This window comes from Panthera uncia (assembly GCF_023721935.1).
Source record: "Panthera uncia isolate 11264 chromosome C1 unlocalized genomic scaffold, Puncia_PCG_1.0 HiC_scaffold_4, whole genome shotgun sequence".
Classification (NCBI taxonomy): Eukaryota; Metazoa; Chordata; class Mammalia; order Carnivora; family Felidae; genus Panthera; species Panthera uncia.
In genome coordinates this window covers 97389633-97404744 of record NW_026057585.1, presented here as the reverse complement: position 1 = coordinate 97404744, position 15112 = coordinate 97389633, and the positions used below count along the sequence as shown (strand labels likewise).

The following is a 15112-nucleotide window of genomic DNA, read 5'->3' as shown; positions in this document are numbered from 1 at the left end:
GAGACACAGAATCCGAAGCAGGCTCTAGGCTCTGAGCTGTCAACACAGAGCCCGACATGGGCTCACGAACTGTGAGATCATGACCTGAGCCGAAGTTGGACGCTTAACCGACTGAGCCACCCGGGCGCCCCTGTGTTTTCTCTTGTTAAATTTTCAACCAGGTAGGATTTATAGATGGGTTTAGCACCCATTTATTGACCAACAGAAATAATAGATCAACAGCTCCAAATTCAGGGGCCAAATTGTTATCATTATTGTTAAAAGTTATTTTTTAGAAATAACTGTGCATATATAAAGTAACTGCATAGAAGTCTTTGGCCTAGAAAGCAAGATACTATTTGCTAGAGATAATTGTGGTAATCACAGCCAAGTAGAAGAGAATGCTGAGATTCTTTTTTTTTAACTAGACCATCCTGAACTACTCTTCTAAGTGAAAAGTTTCTTTTCCAAGGAATAGAAAGAATTCCCGAATAGAAAGTCTTCCATAATCCTATCCAGCGTAGGGAATTCTAAATCCAACATTGCTTTCACTTGGATCCGTGTTATCAGGATGTGCTCTTGTTAGTTAAGAACGGTTGGTTAGTATCCAGATAGCCCTTGAAGACTAGTTAGTTGTTTTAGGCCCAAGTCCAAACAGCAGCCCGACTACCCAACTAAAGTTTTTGAAGAGGTAAAGTGCAAGCTAAGTATGAAAGAGTTAGAGACAGCATTTTAAAGTGGATCCATTTTTACATGAGCAGAATATAATCTTTCGGTTTCATGTCTTGATAGGAAGAGTTGTCATTTAAAGCGATATTCCTCAAATAGCTAGAAATGTCATGGGTTTTCCTAAGGAGAAAAGATCTTTAGGTTGTAGTAAAATATTACTTGGGGAATTTTAAATGACGTGTAATGAAAAGTATATTTGCCTAGCTTAATTTATATTCTGGAAATTTATTTCTTAAAAATTTGGAGGTGAAGTGTTTGTTGGTTTAAGTGTGTGAAAACAAAAAAAGCAGACCCACCATAAGGATCCTTTTCTTCTGCTTCCTGTTCTCTGGGTAACGAGTGTCAATTGCACAGACGTAGTGCATCGGTTTGGCATGACAAGAAAATAGCAACTCCAGGAGGCACTTGTGGAAGGACTCCTATCAAAACCCTCTTGTCTTCTAGAAAACAGTTTGGTTGATAAGAACCTCACGTGGTCTGCCAGTAGGGATTCATTTTTAACATCATCCCTGTTTGACTGCTTCTTTTTCTACCTTCTCATCTTCTAACTTTTTTCTAGGGCTGCTCTTTTTAGTAAAGCTAAACAAAACGTGGCATCCTACAGCCTTACTAACCTTTGTTAATCCGCCTGCTCGTCACATCTTGTATGGCATCTGTGCTCACTCGTGGGGGAGAGAGTTTCTGGAAGAAGCAACAGCAATAACCAAGGCAAATGTGGGGAAGTGGCTGCATGGGCGTTAGCATGTATGGGGCATAGGTTTTACTTCATTTTCTCAAGATGGTGGAGATGTCATTTCACGGCATTTTGTTAAATAAAAACTTCACATGACCTTAGAGGAAAAGGTCACTGTGTCAGTCCTCCTAAGAAATTGGATTGCAGATTTCATCACTTAAGCTAGAAAGTGGGAATTTGCATTAGTGTTACTAAACAAGCAAATCTTTATATTAATGATCTTTATATACATATGTCTTAATAAACGTACACACCATTTAGGGGTTTTTTTGTGTTTTTTTGTTTTTGTTTTTTTAGTTTTACTTATTTATTTTTGGTTTTGGTTTTAAATTTGGTTAAGGCTTTTTGGCTTGTTTTTTCTTCAGTTTGATTTTCCTTTTTTACATTTTAATTTTGGTTATTTTGGGGCCATTTTTTGATTTTGTTTTTCCAAAGGACGCGGATTCTGATAGCGGGGACGATTCTGACAAGAGGTCCTGCGAAGAGAGCTGGAAACTGATTACTTCTCTGAGAGAAAAGCTACCTCCCAGCAAGCTGCAAACCATTGTTAAAAAATGTGGCCTCCCTAGCAGTGGGAAGAAACGAGAGCCAATTAAAATGTATCAGATCCCCCAGAGAAGGCGCCTGAGTAAAGATTCCAAGTGGGTCACCATCTCAGATCTTAAGATTCAGGCTGTAAAAGAGATATGCTATGAGGTTGCGCTCAACGATTTTAGGCACAGTCGGCAGGAGATTGAAGCCTTGGCCATCGTGAAGATGAAAGAGCTCTGCGCCATGTACGGGAAGAAGGATCCCAACGAGCGGGACTCCTGGAGGGCAGTGGCCAGGGATGTCTGGGACACTGTTGGTGTAGGGGATGAGAAGATCGAAGACATGATGGCCAGTGGTAAAGGTGGCACTGACGTAGATGACCTCAAGGTTCATATTGACAAACTGGAAGACATTTTGCAGGAAGTGAAAAAGCAAAACAACATGAAAGATGAGGAAATAAAAGTCTTAAGAAACAAAATGCTCAAAATGGAGAAAGTCTTGCCACTGATTGGATCTCAGGAACAGAAAGGCCAAGGAAACCACAGAGCAAAGGAGCCCGTCGGCGCTGGTGTCAGTAGCAAGTCTGAGAATGACGGAAGCAGAGGGGACAGCGGAGAACTTGAGAAAGAGGAGCGCGTCTCCCAGCTGATGAACGGGGATCCGGCTTTCAGACGGGGACGTCTGCGCTGGATGAGGCAAGAACAAATCCGCTTTAAGAATCTGCAGCAGCAGGAGATAGCAAAGCAGCTCCGTAGGCAGAACGTACCTCATAGGTTCATCCCTCCTGAGAACCGGAAGCCCCGGTTCCCCTTTAAGAGCAACCCTAAGCACAGAAACTCTTGGAGCCCCGGGACCCATATCATCATAACAGAAGATGAGGTCATAGAGCTGAGAATCCCAAAAGATGAAGACGGAAGGAGAGGAAGTAAAGAGGAGAGCCAAGAAAAGGGGAGTAGAGCAGCTCCTAAGGATCCCCAGTTACCATGGGGCTCTCAGGGCACGCGAAGTCAAGATCACATCCAAGTCAGCAAGCAGCATATTAATGCCCAACAACAGCCACCTCAGTTACGCTGGAGAAGCAACTCTCTCAATAACGGCCAACCGAAAAGTACACGCTGCCAGGCATCTGCCTCCTCGGAATCGTTGAATTCCCACAGTGGTCACCCCACTGCCGATCTGCAGACTTTCCAGGCAAAGCGCCATATTCATCAGCACCGTCAGTCTTACTGTAATTATAACACTGGAGGTCAGTTAGAGGGCAGCGTGGCCAGTTCCGCTCAGAAGCAGACTGACAAACCCAACCCCTGTAACCAGTTTGTGACACCTCCGAGGATGAGGCGCCAGTTTTCGGCACCCAATCTCAAAGCTGGTCGAGAAACCACAGTGTAAATTACTGGACAAACTTGAAATCTTGGTGGAGGAAACAGGCAATGTTGTTAGCTCACGATTTGAGTTGGTTCTAGCCTTGGCCTTGAGTTCCTGCTATTTACATGATGGTTTTAATGTTGCGTCCCTACAAATCTTAACTGATTTTAATACTGTTAAAACTTAAAACACTGGTAAACGTTTCGGCACCTCCCTGTTGTTTGATGCCACATAAATGGGCAGTTTCTGGAATTTTAGACAAAACACTGAGACCTCCCTTATTTTTCCGAGACTTTTCCCCTTTCTTGGTGCCTAGATAATACACTTACTTACCCAGGCTGGTCTGGTTTTGGTGTAAGTTTGTTATGTTTTTAGAATGCCTACCAACTGATCTGATATCCAGAAAGACCTGCCTCTCTGGGTTAATGCAGACATTCTAAAGGGGAACTTGATCTACAGAATTCAATGTCTTTTATTTCCCCATAAATGTTAGTTGTTAGTTTAATAGCATGCTGGACACAGCTTTGGGTTTCCCATCCACGTCTGTTCCTGTCTTTAAATACAATTGGAATTTCATAAGCCAAAACTAAATGTCTTCGGACATGTTTTATAGTACACAGCTTTGCATCCTTCTGCAGAACTTCCCCCATCTTCTTCTTCTACCGTATTTTACATAGAATTGCTTCAGTAGGTTTGTTTCGCTTTGGTTGTTTTTTCTTTTCTTTTTTTTTTTTTTTTTAAGTATTTCAGTATGTGTATGAAATTTATCGTAATACTGAAATCTTTAAATTGGCACCGTTTCTGGATTTGTTTGTAGTTTGCTTTTTGAAGTTTAACACATCGTTTCTTACACACACACACACACACACACACACACACACACACACACATTCACACTCTGAACTGTTCACCAAAATCAGGCCAACAAAATACTTGTATGTGCTTTGAGCAGTATGTATAAGTTCACAGGGAGGTTATTTGGTGGAGAGAGGGAAGAAGTTGGACATGGGGAGAAGGCCACACAACATGTGACTCTGTGCCACTTATTTTCAGTAGATGATGATATCGTGAAATAAGTTAACTTTGGTTGGATTGAGAATAAAGGAGATGATGTGTAATAAACTATTCTTTGCTTAACAGTAGTAATGCTCACAGATGCTCAAGCAAGGGAAGAGAAGTCCTCGTGAACATTTATTGTATCAATACCTCATTTTACTGTGTTGTGGTCTCAGTTTGCCTCACTGGAGAATCCACTAAAAACGATGGATTTTAATGGGAAGAAAAGAATAGTTTTCTACATCCTTCCTCATCTCTTGAACTTATCGGCAACTTTTTTAAAGGCGGTGCAAAGAGCCAGAGATGTCTGTGATAACTGCCTGACTTCGCGCTGATGACTCCTAAGTCACGGGGGTCACCTGCCCAACACTCGTCTTCCAGATGGTGTGGAATTGCAGCCAACATAGCGATTAGCATTCATGGAAGCCTTTGAGATTGTGATTAGGTGGTTTTCTTTTCCTTTGCGTGTGGGCACAATGCCTTATTAGAACACATTATTTTTAACCATAGTATCTTATTTTATTTTACTTTTTTGCTTCTAAGAAAATGCTTTCTTAATGCACAGAAAGTTGCTTCTGATTAACGTTGGGGACGTTTTTGCTTTCGTAGCTAGAACAGGTCTAGTCTTCAACTGAGGTTTGATGGCATATTAGACAGATTCGGGTGAATGATGTTTGTAACGGGTGGACTCCTTTGAGATGCCAATGTCCTGTACCACGTGGCTTGAATGAACTCAGTAGGCTACTTCAGATCAGTCACTTCAGCGCATCTTGTGTAAGCCCTGCTTGTTCTTCTTTATTATTCTTAGATACGTTCTTAGATATATTAATTATTCCTTTCCCTTCTTGCAAAAAATTCATTTTCTACTACAGGTTTCTCCCGCTGTCCGAAAGTAGAGTGTTTCTGTGAAACTTTTCCTAAGCTGAAACGGTGTAAAGTGAAGAAGCCATTGCCATTGATTTATATGGGAAAAATTCTGAGGGTTCCCAGGCTCAAAAAAACAACCTCTCTCAGGCTTTTCTGATACTTACGACACGTCTTGCTAACGGATGCACGGGATAGATCAAGATACAGCACAGGTGCTCACAGACACAGTTCAGAGTCTGGCAGCTTGACAGCAAGCTTCTGTGTGTGTTTCCCCGGGAAGGAGCTCGGCGGGGCCGCTGGCTGCTTGGGATGTGGGCGCCACCTCTGATGGCTGGCTGCAAGACGAACGCACTGAACGCGGGTTTTCATAAAAGCGAAAATCCTCTTTGGATTTCTTTCAGTTAGCAAAAACAGGTATTAACATAGGTCTTCATGAAAGCAAGTGGCATAACACAGACTTTCGAAATGCGGGGGAAACCTGTGTTAATCACAGTAATAATTGACCGAGCTTTCATCCCTGTAGCAAAAGTGGGCTCTCATTTCCCTAACTTGAAATAGGATAGGATAGGCCCATATATTTTTTCACTTTTATGGTGGCCTTTTAATCTCGTTATGAGCAGTTGCCTCCCTTTCCCACTAAGTAACGGGAGTGCCTTTCTACTGGTGATCAGGTGACACTATAGAATGAGAAGTAATACGGCATTTTCATTTACAAATGTGGGTTGTGGTAAGCACTGTACCCACACCAGTATTCCAAAGAATTAGGTTTGTGTTTGTGCCTCATCTGCTGACCTAGATGCCCTTGTATTGCTAAAATGTTTAGATACCTAAAGGAGCCCTTGATTTCAGATGACCAGAAAGAGATGAACCGAGGTTTGACTGATTGCCACACATGTCCCCTCCTGCATTTCAGAGCAGATGTTTGTCTTAGAAAACAACTTTGGGTGAATAAAGCTATTTCCTTGACTTTTTAACTAAATAAGCTATTGGTGTCATGCTTTTGTGAGCAATTGGCATAGCCCGTATTGTTTTGTTTTTAAATTTGACGGTATCTCTGCCTGAGCTTAAATAGTATGTGACCAAAGAGAAATGGTCATCATTAAACCATTATTGTATTACTGAAGTATTCATAGCTATTTTCATAGAAAAATGGGCGGAAATGTGCTACTGAAATTACATAATGGCCTGACAATTATGGGAATGTAAAGGAGTGCTAATTAATTAGTACAATTTTACACACCACAATGATATTCCCTGGAGAGTTAAAGACATTCTGTTCATCTAATAAGTCTAAACCAAAGGGCTTTTCCTCTATTTTTGCCTCTTAATTCTTTCTAGCACTTCAGATTGTTTCTCCACTCACTGGAGACGCAGTGATTGGGGATCGTTTTTTCCATCGAAGTGACTTGAAGTGACCTCTCGTGCTTTAGGTGCAGGTCGATGCTGAAAAGAAACACAACACAGCAGAGTCTGCCACGCGGATGTCTGCCTTAAAGGCTCTCAGACTACAGGAAGTTACAGAGATTTCCTCTGGTCAGCTGCTGTAACCCCGTGCCTGACTGGTCCTTAATAGGCTTGCCTTAATGCTTTGCGCACAGGACTGGGAGGAGGGGAAGACGCCGCGTCCTTGGGTGCCGTAGGGAAGATGCCTTCTTAGGTGCGGCGCAGAGCCAGCTTCTGTCCTGTGCTGGTAGAGCCAGAGTCTGCGTTATGAGCAGTTTTCATACTTGTCCAGTTTATGTCATCTTTCCAAGGTTTCAAAATCTGCTCTAGGATACTTAGTTTGAACCACTCTAGGTTGTGAAATGTATTGGTTTCCTGCCATCGTTACTGTAAAAAGAAGTTGTGAATCTTCTTGTTAATGAACTATGGATTTCTCCCCCAGTTTCTAAAATAAAATGCTTGAAGGTTGTCTGTGAGTGTAAGACCTACCTTTTCAGAAAGGGAGAGTTTAGTTTGTAATGTTAAAAAAATAAAGTCCTCGTTCAATAAAAGCTGAAACCATCTTTTAAGAGTGTGATTTCTCTCTGATGTGGGAAGAAAGAAAAGTGAAACAGGGTGGTGCTAATTAAGTCTGGTCTTGACTTTTATTTATTCCAAGTTCATATGAAGATGGTGGCAAACCACATCTTTTTAAAATATATTTCTGTACAAGCTTGATTCATCTAAAGCTGTTGCTTCTGTGGCCCTTTCCTGTTTATCTGAATTCTATCTTACATGGGATCTTTAACCCCTATTCTATGCCATATTTTATTTAAATAAAAACTTGTGTAGTGTAAGTCGAGTTTAACTGTAACAGTGGTTTCAATCTTTTTGTCATATAAGCTGAACGTTTTAAAAATGAAATAGTATAGTTCCTTTCACATGGGTAGACACTGAATTTCTGAAAAGCTTTCAATAGCTCTGTTTGGCTTTTCTTTTTCCCCTCAATCGCTGCTCTTCTCCACCCAGAGTATTTAGTGATGTGCTAGAAGGGACACAGGACGAAGCGGAACAGTTTTCTGGAGTGGGCCGTCAGTCTTAACGATCGTGTGGACGTGATACTATTTTTTTATATTGAAGAACAGCACAATCGTGTATTACTATGGAGTAGAATACAAAACCCACACGAGGCTCTTTCTCCCCCGTAAGTTTTTAATATGAAGTTTGGAACTTGAGAAAAATACTATACTTGGATTGGTCTGCTTCTGGCCTCACACTCTGCCCCTTAAAGTACTTTGTATTTCTCTGCTCTCGGACAAACTGGTGGAAAGGTGGCCAAGACCTGATCATTTCTAGGGCGACACACCCGATCCCAGTGCAGTATGATGTGCTTAGTGATAGTCGTGTGCGCAAGGGTAGAGTGGGGAAAGGTGTTTGAAGGAGGCGGCCCTGAGTCAAGAGCAGCGTCCCAAAGCACAACTGGGAATTTCTCCCAAGTGAACAATGGCAGGGTGAGCGAGGAAGCCTGTCAGGTCCAGGGGAACTGCGAGCAGCTTGAGGTGGTCAGAAGAGCAGCTGTGTGTCAGGGAGGGGTAAGAGAGGAAGGGAGTTGGGGAGGCGGGAAGGGCCAGGTCATGGCATGCTCAGAGGTGGGCATTTCCTCTTGAGTGTGATAGAAAGCTACCAAATGATTTTATACAGGGAGACTGCGTGATTAGATCCACCTTTTAGAAATGATTCAAGTTTGGGTTGGAAGGAGGCAAATTCAGAGCCCAGTGCTCCAGTTCGGAAGTTGCTGCACGGACAAAATGAGAAACGAAGCTTTCCAAACAAAGGCAGGGACGGTGGAGAGAGGGAAAGACTCTGATAGACTACTGGAGGTAGAATCAGCAAACAGATCAGTCTGTGGATGGGATAAACCTGTGTATACAACCCGAAAGGTGATGAATGCTCTCACTTGGATCGTGGTTGGAAAGTAAACGAGACCAAGAGGATACTGGGGGACTGGGAGAAAATAGGAGCCACTCAGGCCTAAGAGTAGGTGTCGTGGGATCCCTGGAGGAAGAGGTCTGGGGCTGCGTCCTCATGGTACCGCAGGTGGTGAGCAAATTTAGGGGTTGACACGGGACGTGGATATCTCCCTTCTGGCTACTGCTTGCTAATTATAATCTGCTATCAGAAGAGGAAGGTAATATTAGCAAAAGGAGCCGAGTCTGTAGTGTCAAAAACAGACCTAACCAGAACCCCCGGAATGGTGACCTTGATTGCACCCTAAATGCTACCTCCTCAGAGATGCTCCAGTGTGGCACCGTCCTCTCTTCCTGGGAGTGCTGCAGCGGCCTCCTAACTTGTCTCTTTGCTTCTGTCCTGGACTCCCTAAGCCACCGTCCACACAGCAACCAGCATCATCTTGTAAAAACAAACATCAGATCGTATCAGTAGTCTCTGGTGGCTCCCCCTTGTGCTTTAAAATCTGAACTTCTTACCATAGCCCACAAAGCTTTCCATGTTCTGGCCGCTTACCTGCCTCTCTGACTTCGGCTTGTAACATTCCCACACTGCAAGCACTTTGGACTGTTTGTCCCCTGAACGTGCCGAGTTTGTTCCCCCCTTGGGCTCTTGCACTTCTTCAAGACTGAAATCCTTCCTCAACATGTTTAGCTCCTCTTCCAGATCTGCGCTCACATGCCCTTTCCCTGCCCCAGACCCTCCTCCCCACCCCAGGCCGGCTCTCACAGTTTTGATAGTGATGACCTGTAGTCCTTTGTGCCTGTTTGGTTCTCGCGTGGGAGTATAAACTCACCTGGAACCTTATCTGTCTTGTGGGCTCCACCTTTCATCTGTACACCTCGTCCAGAAGAGCCAGAAGAGCCGTTCGGAAATGAGAGTGTGCATCAGAACTCCCTGGGGGCTTGGAAGAGCACAGATTCCTGGGCCCCACCTCCAGACTTTCCGATTCAGGAGGTCTGGGGTGGGACCTGATAATCTGCATTTCTGATAAGTTCCCAGGCGGTGGTGATGCTGACGAGGCTGGAGAACCACTGATCTAGAACAGGGGTTGGCAGACTTACTGTGTAAAGGACCAGATAGTGAATATTTTAGGCTTTGTGGGCCCAACGGTCTCTGTTGCAACCACTCGTCTCTACTGTTGTAGATGAATAGCAGCAAAGGAATGGACGTGGCTATGTTCCAGTAAAACTCCATGTACAAAACATAGGCAGTGGACCGGATTTGTCCCCTAGGCTGTAGTTTGCCAACCCTGATCTAGAAGATGGTCGTCTTGGGGGAACTTCCACTGGAAGCTTAGGGCGTGAGTCTGTAACTGATCTAGAAGACAGGTATGTGCCAGATGCTGGTGATCCCATGGTCAGTGACAGATCCCCCGCTCTCAGGAAGTTCACAGTTGTGGATGAGACAGCCGTGAGACGAACAGTCACACCAGTAGTTATACGGCACGCTCGTGACAAATGCTATGAGGGAAAAATGTAAGATGCTCTGGAAGTTTACCACCAGGAGACTCTGGGAAGGAGAGGCAGCCTTTCCTTTGCTCTCATCTGATGACCTCTGTGTTGCTACCCTGAGAAAAAGAAGCGATCTTAAGAAAACCTGCTTTTCTACCCACTTCTGGTTCTGCATGCATCCGTCCCTCCTGTGGCCTCCTGTTGTGCATCCTTCCCTCCTGTTGGTGGATGAACTGGCCTGGCTCCTCCCCGAGCCCCGCCCATTTTCCCTGCACTCCATCTTACGTCACCTTCTCAAGAACTCCCTGTACGTTCAGCCCTTCTCTTGTACATCTTCATTCGAGCATGGCTTCATTTCACCACTTTCAAAACACTCCATGTTGCCCGAGAGCCTCCACTCCATTTCTCTGCTGCCTGTTGTAGAAATGTGCCTGCAAAGAGTTCTCTGTAATGTCCCGCTCGTCCACCCCCCCTCCCCGTTATTTCCTTTTATTGCTCTTTTATTGTTTCTTCTCCCCATTCTTGCTTGAACTCGCTCTGTAGTCGGACTCTTGTCCCATGTCACCCCACTAAGCCACTCGTGTCAGGGCCACCAAAGATCTCCACAGTGATGGTGATAAATCCAGTGGTGTTCTCTCAGTCCTCTGCCCTGACCTGAAGATGCCACACACAGCTATGACCTGACGACCTCATAGCTGACTGGCATCTGACGGTTAACCTGTCTAAACTGGAGCGATCAGCTCAGGCCAAATCCCAAGCGCCGTCCTCAGTTTCTCCTTTGGTTCTCACACCCATGACCACATCATCAGTAGGTCATGCTTCCTCTACCCGTGAAGCATACCCCAGCCCCGTTCTCTGATAACCACCTTTACTGCTGACCCCCTGGACCCCCTACCACCGTCTCCCTCGACATTGCCGGGGCAGCGTCATGACTGCCGTCCCCGGCCTGTTCTCCACAGAGAGTGACGTGGAAACATACGCCAGGCCCCTGTTACTTCCCAGCTTCCAAACTGCCCGGTGGCTTCCCTCAGAATGAAATCCACGGTCCTTACCATGTCCCGTAAGGCCGTCCGTCCATCACCCAGTCCCTGTCTGCCTCCTTCACGACTGCTGTCTCACTCCTCCCTCCACTCCACCCACCCGGGTTTCCTTGTTTCTCCTTAAAACAAGAAAAGGTCCTCCTTTCCATCTAGGACCATCGTACTTGCTGTTAGTTCTACTTTGATTGGGATTCCCCCCACCACCACTCCCCTCAGAGATCTCAGCCTGCCTGCTTAGATCTCTGACTAAAGGTGGTCCCTACAGAGAGACGTCCCCTGACCACCTAATCTAAAAGTCTTCCGCCTGCCCTTCTCTCCTCCCTACTACCTATCTGCCAGCCTTGATTTTCCTTCATAGTACTTCTCAGGGTGTGTCTTGTGTCTGTTTAACTATTGATTGTCTGTCTCTCCCTCACCGGTGAGCCTTTTGTCTCATTGACCACTATATTCCTAGCACCTGCATGTAGCAGGAGAGGGTAGTGGTGAAAGGACCGTGCCCCGGAGTCCCGTTGCTTGAGTTCAAATCCCATATCCGTGCTTGCCGACTCCGATCTTTATAAAATTACTTAACTTTTTTATGCCTTTTTCTTTAACATGAGGGTAACAGTAGTACCATCCTCAGGGTTATTAGGAAGATTCAGATAATTTATGCAAAAACATTAAGAACAGTTGCTGGCACAAAGTAAGCTTAAAAAGAAGGACGGGCAGGAGAGAGAGAACATTCTCGTAGAGGGAATAGCCAGTGTGTAGTGCCTTGGATACGTGTACATATACTGGGTATATTTAACCAGTTAGGAATTCTTACAAACACAAAAGGCTACTGCTAAAAGATATTTTTTGGTGGGCTTTCCATAATTATCCTAGCTTTCACCCTGAAGTCAACAGAACAATAGCATCCCAATCTCTCTCTCCATTTGTTGGAGGAAAATCCAATACTTAGAGTTTTTCTGATGACTTGCAAAGTGTCCTTGTTGGAAGCTCATATACAGCCTGGTTTGGGGAAGAGGAGGGCCAGTTCAGGAAATAGTATTGATACTTGGCCTATCTGCTGCTGATAGAGATTTTCTCGAGTCAAGATGCAATCAAAGTTCTAGGCCCATAGTGTTACAGGAGACCTTTTTATGTCCGCTTTACTGCCACTAGAGCCTTCAGGGAAGGTCTCCCTCATACCTTAACTGTCAGACTCTAAGGATTTTGTTTTTATCGGCAGTTTGGCCAGCTTGTAAACTGATTTTTGAAGGAAATCTCAAAAACAAGCCAGTCACTAACAGCCAGAATTGTGTGATTCCACAACAAGGAACTATCTACATGAGATACTTAAAGTAGTTGAAATCATAGAAAGTGGAATGGTCGCTGCCAGGGGAGGGGGACAGGGAGAGTGGGGAGTTAGTGTTTAGTGGGTGTGGAGTTTCAGTTGTGCGAGGTGGAAGGAGTTCTGGAGACGGATGGTGGTGGTAACACAACAGTGTGAATGTACTCCCTCCACAACACTGAACTGTTTGCTTAAAAATGGTTCAGACGGCAAATTTTATGTTCTGTGCATTTTACTGTAATAAAAAGTTGCAGGGGGAAATGAAAAACAAGAAAAAAAGTCCACAAGGTAAAATAGTAACATGTTTTCCACCTGAGGATTTTTAGGTAAACCGGCCATCTTCCTCTTTTCACTGAAAGGGGCTTCACAGAACAGAGAGGTTTTCTAAGGGGGAAGAAAGTAGCCTTTTATTTTGAAATATTTCAAACATACCAAAAGGAAAGCTAGTGCAGTGAGTCTTCGTATACCCGTATTTATGTATTGTCTTTTCTGAATCATTTGAAAATAAGTTGCAGGCACCATGGAGTTTACCCCCCAGATACTGCCACGTGTATCTCCTAAAATCAAGGACATTCTCTTAACACCATTAACCTAGCCAAGAAATTTAATACTGATTCACTACTGTGTAGTAGCCTGCCCGGTTTCAGGTTTTCCTAATTGTCTAAAAAATATAAGTGTTGGAAGTATGTGTGTGTTTTAATCCCAGATCCAAGCGAAGCTTGTATATTACCTCTGGTTATGATATTTCTCTTCTCTTTCATTACATTGGCATTTTTCAGTAGTCTCGGCTACGTGTGGCGTTGTCTGATTATTTCCTCAAGATTAGATTTAAGCATTTTTGATAAGAATGCTGTCAAGGTGACACTGTGTACTTCCCTCACATCGTATCGGGTAGACAAAATGTCAAATTGTTCTATTATCAGTAATGTTAAAGTTTAATCAATTTAATGTGACATTTCCCAGCTCTTTGTCTTCCTTATTAACACGGTAGTCCTTGGGATTCTGTGACGATTCTGTTCTCCATCCACCTTTCACTCCATTGTGTTAGCGTTTCTTAATGATTCTTGCCTTGACTCAGTTACTACATCTGAGGTTGCGATGTAGTGGTTTTCTAATTGTCAATCCTTTTGCATTTATTTATTAACTGGCTTTTCCCCCCAAAAAGGAGCTCCTTCCCCCCCGCCCCCCTTCAGTATCATTGTGGACTCACGGATTTCTTTTATATTCAGTGTGCTATATTGTGTTTCTGTTATTATTATTATTTACTTGCCAGTGGGATTCTGTGTCCTGTAGAAATGGCCCCATCAGTCTTTGAGTACTTCCGTCCTTTCTCGCACAAGACACTCTGGGCTCACCTGTACTTTCCTTCAAACCTGAAATCTGTTGTTTTCCCAAGGAGCCCTGGTTCCTTTTAGTGGGGACTGGTATTTAGAACCAAGATCTGGGTACTAGATATACTTAGAAAATAAATTTTTTAAAGCATTACCTGTCATTTTGATTGTGTGTGTTATCAGTTAAGAGGACTTTCACATTTGGTTTTAAATGGTTCATCATTTGGTCCTTCCTTCAGTCCTGTGTGGGAGGCAGATCATTTTAAAAATGACAAAATGAGGTGTGGAGAGGATTCAGCTTGCCCAGAATTTTAAGACTAGTAAGAGCAGGTGCCAGGAGCCAAACTTTTACCTGCAAGCTTGATTTTTTTTTTGCCACAGTATATAGTCTGCTAAAAAGTGTGCTTTGATATCTGTGATGCTGTGTCGCTGGCTCCTGCTCACTGCCAGCTCCACTAAAGAGACAACGCTTCCTTTGTGACTCTGAGTGATAAATGATGAGCCTTGAGAATATTTACATCCTTCTTAGCATCGCCATTGGAAGCTCCTTTTGTAATAGACTTTGCTAGGAGGCTTTCAGCGGTCCTTCATACTGAATAGAATATTTGACTTGTGACTTGGAGAGCTCTGTTTGACAACAGTACATGGTCATACCTAAACCCTCTGTCTCATGACAGCCTATAATTGGGTCACTCCAAGGAAGCAGGAAATCCAAGTAGTAGATCTTAAAATGCTATGCTTATGCTACGATATGGTATTTTATTATGTGAAGGTCTCTGCTTTTTCAAACAACACAAGCTTTTTAAATTTGTTTTTTGGTTGTTTTTTTTTTTTTGTTTTTTTGTTTTTTTTAGTTTATTTTTTGAGAGAGAGAGAACAGGGGAGGGGCAGAGAGAGAGAGAGTGAGAGAGAATCCCAAGCAAGCCCCACACTGTCAGCACAGAACCCAGTGGGGCCTGAACCCACGAACCACGAGACCATGACCTGAGCCGAAATCAAGAATTGGACACTTAACCGACTGAGCCACCCAGGTGCCCCCGCAACACAAGCTTTTTAAAGTTAACGCTCCAAGGAACCTTTTTAGACACTTTTTCCTTAATCTCTCCCCACCGTGAAATTTTAATCTCAGATACCTAAGTCCATCTGTTTACAGGCCGTGTATACGTTTGTGCTTTATATATAAAAAGTAAGATTTTTTTGTATCCTTCAGAAGCCGTTCTTTGCCCTCTTCAGGGTGATACCGCCCTCACCGAGAACGCATGGAGTAGATGGAGAAGTGAAGGATA

At 43.8% G+C, this 15112-nt stretch overlaps 1 protein-coding gene across 8 annotated transcripts in view; it reads left to right on the top strand.

Moving 5' to 3' along the window:
* Nucleotides 1-15112, top strand: part of KIF1B (kinesin family member 1B) — a 151126-nt gene that overhangs the window by 80103 nt on the left and 55911 nt on the right. The window contains exon 21 of one of the 8 annotated variants that reach the window (XM_049618133.1): nucleotides 1877-3218. The exons of 6 other annotated variants lie outside the window; for them this stretch is intronic. In XM_049618133.1, coding sequence (XP_049474090.1) covers nucleotides 1877-3218 — 1342 coding nt within the window. Of the gene's footprint in view, nucleotides 1-1876; nucleotides 6605-15112 lie in introns of those variants that run through there. One more of the 8 variants, XM_049618132.1, reaches the window with a different exon arrangement.